We start from the raw sequence: 10565 nt of genomic DNA on the forward strand, positions 1-10565 counted from the left end.
ATATAGTTGTACCACCATGTAGGAACACAAAACCGGTCTGAGATCTGGCAATATGGGGATCAAACAAATAACCGGCATCTGCATAACCAATCATATCAGAGTCCAGATTTTGCTGGAACTGAAAAAATAGGCCAAGATCCTTTGTGCCTTGGAGATATCGAAAGATATTCTTTACTACAGACCAATGTCGTTTGGTGGGAGCTGCGCTATGTCTAGCAAGTAGATTCACTGCAAATGCAATATCAGGTCTTGTGCAATTTGCAAGATACATAAGCGCTCCAACAACACTGAGATATGGAACTTCAGGTCCCAACACCTCTTCTCCATCATCTCTCGGTGTGAACGGATCTTTCTCTACGTCTAGAGATCGAACCACCATAGGAGTTTTAGATGGATAGGATTTTTCCATATTGAATTTCTCCAATATTTTCTGGATATAGGCAGCTTGGTGTACCATGATTCCTGAGGGAGGGTGCTCAAGTTGAATACCTAAGAAAAATTTGGTTTTACCCAAATCCTTCATCTCATATTCCATCTTTAGGTGATTGCTTGCTTCATCAATGTCTGGTGCAGTGTCGATGATGTTGAGATGATCAACATACACAGAAATGATGCAAAATCCCGTGGAGGACTTCTTGATGAAGACACATGGACAATCATCACTATTGGAGTAAACTTTCTGAAGAAGGAACTCACTTAGTCGGTTGTACCACATCCGTCCCGACTATTTTAAGCCATACAATGACTTATTCAGCTTTACACAATACATGTTGCGTTTTGCACTATTATTCGGGACAGAGATTCCGTCAGGAATCTTCATATATATGTCCGAATCTAGTGACCCGTAAAGATATGCGGTCACGACGTCCATCAACTGCATGGATAGACGATTTTGCACTGCCATAGATATAAGATATCGGAAAGTGGTTCCACTCATTACTGGAGAGTATGTTTCATTGAAATCAATTCCCGGTTTCTGCATAAAACCTTGTGCTACGAGCCTTGCTTTATATCTCACCACTCATTGTTCTCATTCCGTTTCTGGAGGAAAACCCATTTGAATCCCACAGGAAAAACATTGGGAGGTGTAGGTATTGCTTCAGTGAATACCTTCCTTTTGTTAAGCGAGGCAATTTTCACTTGGATTGCATCCTTCCATTTAGGCCAGTCGGAGCGCCTTTGGCACTCGAAGATAGACCTTGGATCATGATTAGTGATAAGGGTATCTGCAATCTTTTCAGCAAAATATATGTCGACAGTCGTAGTCTTACGGTCAAATGATTCTCCAGAATCAACATAGTTGATGGAAATTTCTTGCACCCCTAGAGACTCTTTGTGATTTCCCAATACGATTGAGTCTGGGTGTTCCAATGTTCCAGCCAGTTTGTGCACACTGGAGCTGGGTTGTGGAGGTTTCCCTTCCACTGGGTGTGAACTACCCATCAGGTGTTTGTCAACGTTGAGTTGACCTGCATTTACCGACTCCGAGGATTTTGTCCTCGATTTCCTTTGCTCCTTGCTACAAGCTAGCTCCAGGTCAGAGGCCATACTACTCCTCGACTTTTTAGGGACAGGGAGTTGAGTGATTTTTATTGGTACCTCCACTCTTTCTGGCGCGTTTCTGGCCGGATTTAAGGATTTTGTATAACACCTTTCATATAAGTAAATCAATCTGGCAGATTATTTGCAAGATGTTGCAAATTAATGATCTTCCGGACTTGAAGTTCGGTCTCATGGTTACGTGGATCAGAGGATGAAATGACATGAGCATTCCAATCAATTTCCGGGCATTCTTTCTGGTACTTGAAATCTCCCCCTAATGCCGGAAAATGTTCCTCATTAAATATGCAATCAGCGTGACCGGCTGTGAACAGATCCCCAGTTAGGGGTTCCAGGTACTTGATAATCGACGGCGATTTGTACCCCACATAGATCCCCAACTTTCTGTGTGGGCCCATAGATGTCCGCTGTGGTGGTGAGATTGGGATGTATGCAACACATCCGAACTTACGCAGATGGGAAATGCTTGGAGGATTTCCACGTACCAATTCCAGAGGGGAAGAATTTTGATATGCAGTTGGCCTTAATTGTATCAAGTCAGCAGCGTGTAAAACTGCATGACCGCAACAAAAGGTTGGCAAGTTGCAATTCGTCAACAAAGGTCTTGCAATGAGTTTAATCCTCTTAATCAATGCTTCAGCCAAAACATTTTGTGTATGAACATATGGAACAGAATGCTGAACTTCAATCCCCAAGGCCATGCAATAATCATTGAAAGCACGTGAGGAGAATTCTGCAGCGTTGTCCATTTGAATTGTCTTAATTCGACTTTCAGGATAATGGGCTTGCAACTTAATGATTTTCCTCATTATCTTGGCAAATGCATGGTTCCGTGTGGATAAAATGCACACATGTGACCATCGTGTAGATGCGTCAATCAGAACCATAAAATACCTGAAAAGTCCAGATAATGGCTGAATGGGAACACAAATGTCTCCTTGAATACGTTCAAGGAACTAAAGTGGTTCAGCTTGTATTTTGAGGTGCAAGGGCCTCAAAATTAGCTTTCCCGTGGCACAAGATGTGCACACAAAATGAGAAGATTGAGGGAATTTTGACTCAAGCAAGTTATGACCAATGGAATTGCTAGTAATTTTTCTCATCATCCCTATTCCAGGATGGCCTAGGCGATCATGACAGGTTTGGAATGCGTCAACATTCTGAAAAATTACTTTTATGCAACATGTTCCACGGGTTTGATGTACGTATAGTACAAAACAGACGATAGAGAAGGAATTTTCTCATGTACCTTTTTGCCATATCTGTGATCTTTGGTAAAGAGTAAATACCCCTCTTTGTTGTCTTCATGGGTTTCAATATGAAAATCATTCTCATGAATATCTCGATAACTGATCAGGGTACGTGATGAGTCGGGATACAATAAAGCATCCTCTATCGTCACTTGTGTACCACTTGGGAGGGTGAATATGGCATGTCCAGTACCAACAATCATTGTATCGCGTCCAGCGAAAGTTAGAATATCTCCATTCATCTTTTTTAGAGTTTGGAAATATTTATCTCCCTCAGTATGGAGTTTGTGGTACCATTGTCCACAAGGCATAATTCCTCTTCCATCGGATTGTCACCATAGAAAAACTATATAAAACGAAAGAATTTTCAATAAGAAAATCTTATGTTAATACATAGAATACAATCTTATTATATCAAATGTGTAATACAATATAATATGATACAAAGACAACAACAAACTTATGTTCTTATTACAATCATCACAAATGGACAAAATGAAGTACATCACTAAGGAGGTCGAGGGACTACTCAAAGTCGCCAAACACATCGTTTGAGGTGTACTCAAGTAACACGGCCTCCATTTCAGCAGGGTCCTTAAGTGGATAAGGAATCATGGCGTTGCTTGGTCCAAGAGGAACATCGTGCTAAGCACCAGCTTCATTTTTGCCATGTGGATGAAGGTTGAAGTTGGCTTCAAACCTTTTCCCTTGAGGTGCTTTGCGTCCCTGAGATTGCTGGTACAACATGACCAGATGCTTGGGCATTGAGCACTTCTTAGTAGAATGCAAGTAGCATCCGCACTTGTTGCAAAGTTTAGATTTATCAAACTTTGGCTTTGTAGTGCCTTTTTCCTTGCCCATGTTTCTGAATTTTCTGTTCCCATGGCGCTTGTGCTTGTGCTCAGGATTGGAATGTTTACCTCGATAGGTACCATTAAACTTTTGTCTATTCGCGACATTCCGATGAACTTCAGGTAAAGGTTGTGCCCCAACTGGGCGCTGGGAGCCATTCTTAGCGAGTAGCTCATCATGCTTTTCAGCCTGAAGTAACATGTGAATAAGTTCGGAATAGACATTGTAGTTGCGAGCACGGTATTGCTGTTGGAGGATCCTATCCGAAGGGAGCATAGTAGATCCAGGGGGCGGCGGAGGGCCGCGTTCAGGGGCCTCGGGAGCGACATGGAGGCCGCCTCCAGCGGCGCGGTGGCCGTATCCTGCGGTGCGTCCAGTGGCGCGGGGGCCGCGACCGGCGCCACGTCTAGCGGCAGGACGGTTGAAACGGCGAATGGCTTGCATTCGGTGCCGGGATTGACGGTGGCCTCCAACCCCATGGCGATGAAGGGCAACGAGGCGGTAACGGCGACCGTCCTCGCAGATCAGGCGGAGGAAAAAGGAGGTGAGTGGCGACATCTCACCGGCGCCAAACGCTTTTCCACTTCTCTGTTGCTCTTTTTAGTAGAAACTAAGTGCTGATAACGTGTTTCGAATCAAACAGATTGCGTATCATTCATTGATGATTACAGGAAGTATATATATCTCCTGAAGAGTCACAACTCTCTGAAGAGGCGTCGGTCCTGGAGGACACGACGGTTCTAGAAGAAGCGCCCGTGCGGGTGTAACCGCACGGCGGTTTGGGCAAGAGGAGATTCCTCCCTAATTACATATTGTAATTAATCACAATAGAATGGACGGGGCTCGTTTCACCGCTCTCTCTCACCCTTTGGTTGGTTCTATGTGTCCACGTGGCATGATCTTGGGGATGATGCACGGTCCGCTCGCGACGATCAGATTGCGCGTGTGTGTCGCCCAGCGTTTGGGTTATTATTATGAGGTAAAGTTAAAGACTTGCCACATAAGCAAACTTGTATTGGGATATGTGATGTTACTACCTAGGCTACTCCTACTAACTATAAGTAGTCTAATAGAGGTCCCATGGAAAGCCCAAATCCGAATCCGATTCCTAGTGGTGACCACAAGTGTAACTGTCCAGGATCCGCAATTGCTGGAGCCCGGTCAAGTGGACATGGACACCTGAAACATGCGAAGCTCAAGCATGCCGTCGGTGGTCCAACGTAAACGTAAGTGCTATATGCTATAAATGTGTCACCGGAATACATCATCTACATGCGTCACAGTGTTGATGCAAGCAAGAGCTTATTATATCAACTACTCTCTCCATCCATGAAAATGTATACTTCTGCTTTTGAACTAAGTCGTTTTGTTTAGACTAGCAATATATATGATACTTTCTCCGATCTAAATTAATTGAATCAATTTTTTCTATATACGAATACGAATGTATCTAGACATGTTTTATGACTAGATATATTCGTACCTAGACAAATCTGTGTTAATTAATTTGGGTGGGAGGGAGTATCAAACTTACAATATCGCGAAACTACTTTTCAAAATGGATTTACGGATATTAATTTGGTATCACAAATTTTGCTATATTTTCTAATAAAATTTGTCAAATGTTTTCTTTTACTAAACACAGAAGTTAAAATTATGTACTAAGGGAGTAAATAGTAGTAGTACGTAGTAGTACTTGGTCCGTCCCAAATTACTAGTCTTAATTTTCTTAGATATGCATCCATATTTAGACACCTTTTTTATCTGCATACATTTATATTTAGATAAATCCGAGACAAATAATATAGAGCAGAGGGAGTACTACTCTACTCCGGTTTTTTCTTCAAAATGGAGTATGAGTCTACTCAGACCCTTATACTGCATCCGTCTTAAAATTCTTGTCTTAGGTTTGTCTAAAAATGAATGTATCTAAGTATTAAAACATGACTAGATATACATTCATATCTAGATAAATTTAAAACAAGAATTTTGAGAGAGAGGGAGTAGTAGTTAATTGTGCAGCCAAGCAGCACTCCATTGTAAAATTATAACCTAGCAATCCATGCAGGAAGGGCCACTAAATTGCAATATATTCCGCACGTACTTTTAGCATGTGTTATGGGCTTACTAAAAGTTAACTTTACAAGAAAAAAAATACATAGCAACTATAATACAAAATTCGTATAATATGGAGTAAAATAACTACAATTATAATACCAAACCCTATTACCTTATGGCACCTATTTGCCATAATCATGTAGATAAATTTCTAATATCATAATTATCAGAAAGATCACGAGGAATATTGCTGTGTAGAACAAGCGGTAAAAATGGACAAAAATAATAATCTTTATTTTCATACCACATTTAAAGTCTATTGCGGAACAATCGATCGACAACGAACAATAGAGTAATGATGATACCTATATACCTGCTACTATGATCATCTACGTCCACCTGCTAAATCTCCCGAAGAAGACTGTGCAAATTCGAGGCAAAACAATGCAAAAAACAAGCATGATTCAGGTTGATTCCGATGGGTATCCTACAGCGTCTCTCAACGGAAGATCCGAGGCGCCGACTCCAAGGCAGATTCCGCTAGCACCGTGGCTTCGTCCTTCACGTCCTCTCCCGCCTCTCCCGCGTCCCACGACTCGGGCTGCGCCATGTTCCAGCCTAGGCTACGCGCCCGACCCACTAAGTCTGTGTGGTCGCCCTCCACTCCGACAAGCGGCACACAAGCGCGCGTGGCTCGGCGCCTCCTTGTCCCCGAGGAGCCCAAATCCTCTGCGTCACCATATCATGATGCTCCTGTTGGGAAAATACAGGTCTTCAAAATCTATTAGCAAATTAAAATGTTACATCGATGTTACGATTTCGATATTCCTTTCTATGTGCTACAGGAGAAGCTAACAATTTGCGTGATGCGCTGGAAAAAACGGACTACCGCGATGTATGAGGAATTTGCGGCACCAATGAAAAACAAGAGATGGCATTTCGTGCCTCCAAACTATGGTAATAAAATTATTGACTACACATGGGTTTATAGAATCAGAAGTCATGCCAATGGTAATATACACCGTTATAAAGCTCGCTTGATCGCAAATGGATTTAAGAAATGTTATGCATGGGTTAGGAACATACATTTAGTCTAGTTGTTAAAGTCGTTGTCAGTATATGAGTTGTTTTGTTGAAAGAAGTCAGATATGATGATATGTGTTCATGTCTATGTGTATGCATGATATCATAGTTACGGGTTCCTCTAGTTATAGCCCTCTCAACGATAATGCACGATTTGAGTAATCATTTTGCAATGAAAGATTTGTGATATTATCATTTCTTGTTGGGTATTAAGGTTAGGAAAAATTTAGCATGGTTTAGTTCTCAGACAAGAAAAATATGCATCAGATTTGTTGGCATCGAAAAAGCTCTCCGACGATGATGGTGATCCTCTTGGTTCTGAAGATAGTATAAAATATACAAGTATTGTGAGAGCTTTACAATACTTAACATTGACACGACCTTAGACAAGAAAGTAGAGTTACACAATAAAATGGAAAAAAAATGTTGTGATGCATGCATATCCCTAGCTATTAGTCCTCCTCCGCCCTATCGAGCTTGCCTATCATGGCGCCCCCGTCCAGGATGCTGCCAAACATGGCGGCCTCGAAGAGATAGTTCACCTGCCAGGCATGGTGGCTTGCATGGGCGACGAGCCAGACCATTTCGTCGATGAGGCCCTTGGAGAAGAGGTGGACCATTTGCAGGCGCGAGGATTCAATGAGGTGTTTCTCACGCTGCTCGTCCACCTCGCCCTTCCGGACGTACTCCAGCGGACCGGTGACAATGGAGGACCAAAGGGCGGCAAGCAGTTCTTGGTCTTTTAGTTTTACTTTGAGGAAGCGCCGGACGTGGTCGCAGGTTTCTTCGCCATTGCACGCGTACTCAAGGTCAAGGGGCCTGCTGAAGCCGGTGGTGCGAAAGTCGGTGTCGAAGACCTCGTCGAAGTCGGCCTCGCGTTGGGGCTGCGCCGGGGACTTGCGGGCCTTGGGCCATCCAAGGAGGGCGCGGCGGAGGAACATGTGCCGGTCGTTGTGCAGGTGCCAAGTGTACAAGGTGATGCACATCCGGGCCACAGGCTCATGCCACCTCTGGGTGTACATCCGAGCTCCCGTGGCAGCGTAGGCGTCGTAGATGGCCCGAAGCGCCGGCTCGCTCACGACGCCTGAGGCGGCGATGTCGGCCACGTTGAGGAACGAGTTCATGACCTCGGAGTTTACCAGGTCGCTGCCCACATCGATGACATCGGTGCCGGGAGAGCTGAAGACCAGGTCGCTCGTGACGGCGCCAACATCGAAGCCCCGGGCAATTGCCTCAGCCCCCATGCCAAGGATGCTGCTCTCGCATAGGGATATGACCTGGGCGGCCCGGCGGTCCATCTGCGCCGACCGGTCCTTGAGGAGCGTCTTGTGCGCCGCCTCCAGCGCGATCTTGGCTCGGATGTAGGACGCGCCTATCGCGACGGCCTCGCGTCGCTGCCGGCCACCAGGGGTTCGTAGCGAGCGGGCGTCGGCGAGCCCATCGTGCAGGAGGCGGCTGAACGAGGGGAACGCCTTGTGGTACCCGTGCTCGTAGTAGAATGCCATGTCCACCACGTAGTTGGAGAAGAGGGTGCGCACGTCGGAGGCGCCAATCAGCAGGTTCGCCATGCCGCTGCCAGATAGGGCGTTGGTTGTTTTCATCGCCTCAGGCCAGTCGGTGGCGCCCAGCAAGGCGAGAACCTGCGGCGTGGCTTGGATCAGCCCGGCGCCCTTAGTGGGCAGCATGTTGCCGATTGCGTGTTGCGTGCTTTTCCACAGCGCCAGCTCCGGTGACAGTCGCAGCTGCACCACCCTGGGCCGCGCCCGCACCGCGTCCTCCTTGTTTTTGTTTGGGGCGCCACCGCCACCGCCATCAATGCTAGCAAACAACTCGGCGAGCATGTCTTCCGCCTCACGAGACAGCCTTCTCAGATCCGTCATGGCCCCCTTGCCGACCAAGGACCTCGCCGCCGAGTAGCCCGTGTACAAGGGGAAGCCTCCATCTTGCCGCTTCGCCAGCCGGGGGCCGGAGAAATATGAAGGGATTGCAAGTGCAACTAGCCCGCTGCCGCCACCGCCAGGGACAGCGTCCTTCTCCCTCACGACCTCAATGTCGAGGCCATGGAGAGAGCAGCCACCCCAGGTTGGGGTTGGGGTTGGGGTGGGTGGTGCCTCCACCTCCACGACGGCGCGACGAGTCCAAGCGAGACTCAGCATTTCTTACTATATATATATTATGCAAGTAAGTAAGTAATGGACTTGTCGTGCTGCTTGCCAGCCTTGTGTATTCCCCAGCAGCTTATATAGAGCTAGCCATATCAACACAAGGCTGGCTCTCAGTGGTTTTGTACAAGATTAAGCTTGTGGTACGGTACTGGCTCTCAGTGGTTTTGTACAAGATTAAGCTTGTGGTACGGAACTAGCTAGCTACGTATACAGACTAGCTAGAGAGACATGTTAGCACGTGCATGTAACACTTAGTCTAGGTTGTTGTAACCACTCCTTCATTATAGGATCACTAGGAGAAATGGCATACATGCCACACAAATAGGGGTAGCCAATTCTATATATTGTACACTTCGTAACATCATTGTTCAAGGAATCACAAATAGATATTCCAACTTGGTATCAGTTCTCCAGGTTCTCATGGCCTCTCCCGACACCTCCGCGTCGCCGGTGTCCTTCGCCGCCACGAGCTCCGCCACCTCGCCGGGCTCCTCCTCCTTCGTCGCGGCACCGCTCACGGCCATGACCTCCTCCTCCTCCGCTGCCACACCTCCCCCGTTCATCTTCGGCACCGCCTCCGCCTCCCAGTTCGCCCCTCTCTTCTCCTCCGGTGCCACCATATCCCCTGCTGCCCCTGCCGCTGCACCACACCATCCCATCTTCAGCGACCACATCACCAACCACATCAAATTCCTCCTCAATCCGGCCGATCATAACTACCACAATGGAAGACCTTCTTCCTCATGGTCCTCCTCCGCTACGGCGTTTCTTATCTCACCGAGCAGCCCCCTCCTCCCAACGCCCCGCCTGCCTACCTTGAGCTGGATGCGCATGTCGTGCTCTGGATCTATGCCACCCTCTCTGACACGATGTGTGACCATGTCGTCGGCGCCACCACCAACTTCGCCCTCTGGCACAAGATCAAGGACTTCTTCCTTGCCAGTCGTGCTGCCCGCTACATGTATCTCAATCGCCAGTACCGCAATCTCAAGCAGGGCGATCTCTCCGTCTCCGAATACGCGCGCCGCATGAAGCTTCTCACCGACGGCCTCGCTGATATTTATCACGCCGTCACCGAGGTGGACCTCACCACCCAATTTCTTCACGGGCTGGACAAGCGTCTCGACACCATCCGCGTTGTCCTCGGCGATCAGGATCTACCCTTCGACACGGTTCTCTCCCGTGTCACCCTCGCCGAGGAGTCCCAAGCGCAGCGTGCGCCCGACGAGAGTGCCTCGGCCTTCGCTCTGACGGGTGGATCACCCTCCAGCGCCAACTCCACTCCGGGTGGACGCCCCTCCTCCGACCGGCCCTCTGACGCTCCACACGGCGATCGCGGTGGCCGCGGCACTCCTCATCCATCTCCTTCGCCCTCTGGGCGCGGACGTGGTGACCGTGGTGGCCGTGGCCGTGGCCGTGGCCGTGGCCGCGGCGACAACTCCGGACGCCACCCCGCTCCACCTGCCGCTCCCTTCACTGGCTACTTCGCCCCATACGGCATGGCGCTGCCACCTCCTCGGCCTGGCTGGATTCCTCCGAACGCTGCGGGCGTCCTTGGTCCACGCCCTGGCTCCCACGCGCAGGCATACGCTATGCT

At 47.8% G+C, this 10565-nt stretch overlaps 1 protein-coding gene across 1 annotated transcript; it reads right to left on the minus strand.

Moving 5' to 3' along the window:
- Positions 1–7255: 7255 nt before the first annotated feature.
- Positions 7256–8959, minus strand: LOC123397467. Its single transcript, XM_045091993.1, has one exon. It carries the CDS (start codon positions 8957–8959, stop codon positions 7256–7258), a length of 1704 nt encoding a protein of 567 aa, XP_044947928.1.
- Positions 8960–10565: the final 1606 nt, after the last annotated feature.

The sequence above is a fragment of the Hordeum vulgare genome, chromosome 5H, assembly GCF_904849725.1.
Source record: "Hordeum vulgare subsp. vulgare chromosome 5H, MorexV3_pseudomolecules_assembly, whole genome shotgun sequence".
Lineage (NCBI taxonomy): Eukaryota > Viridiplantae > Streptophyta > Magnoliopsida > Poales > Poaceae > Hordeum > Hordeum vulgare.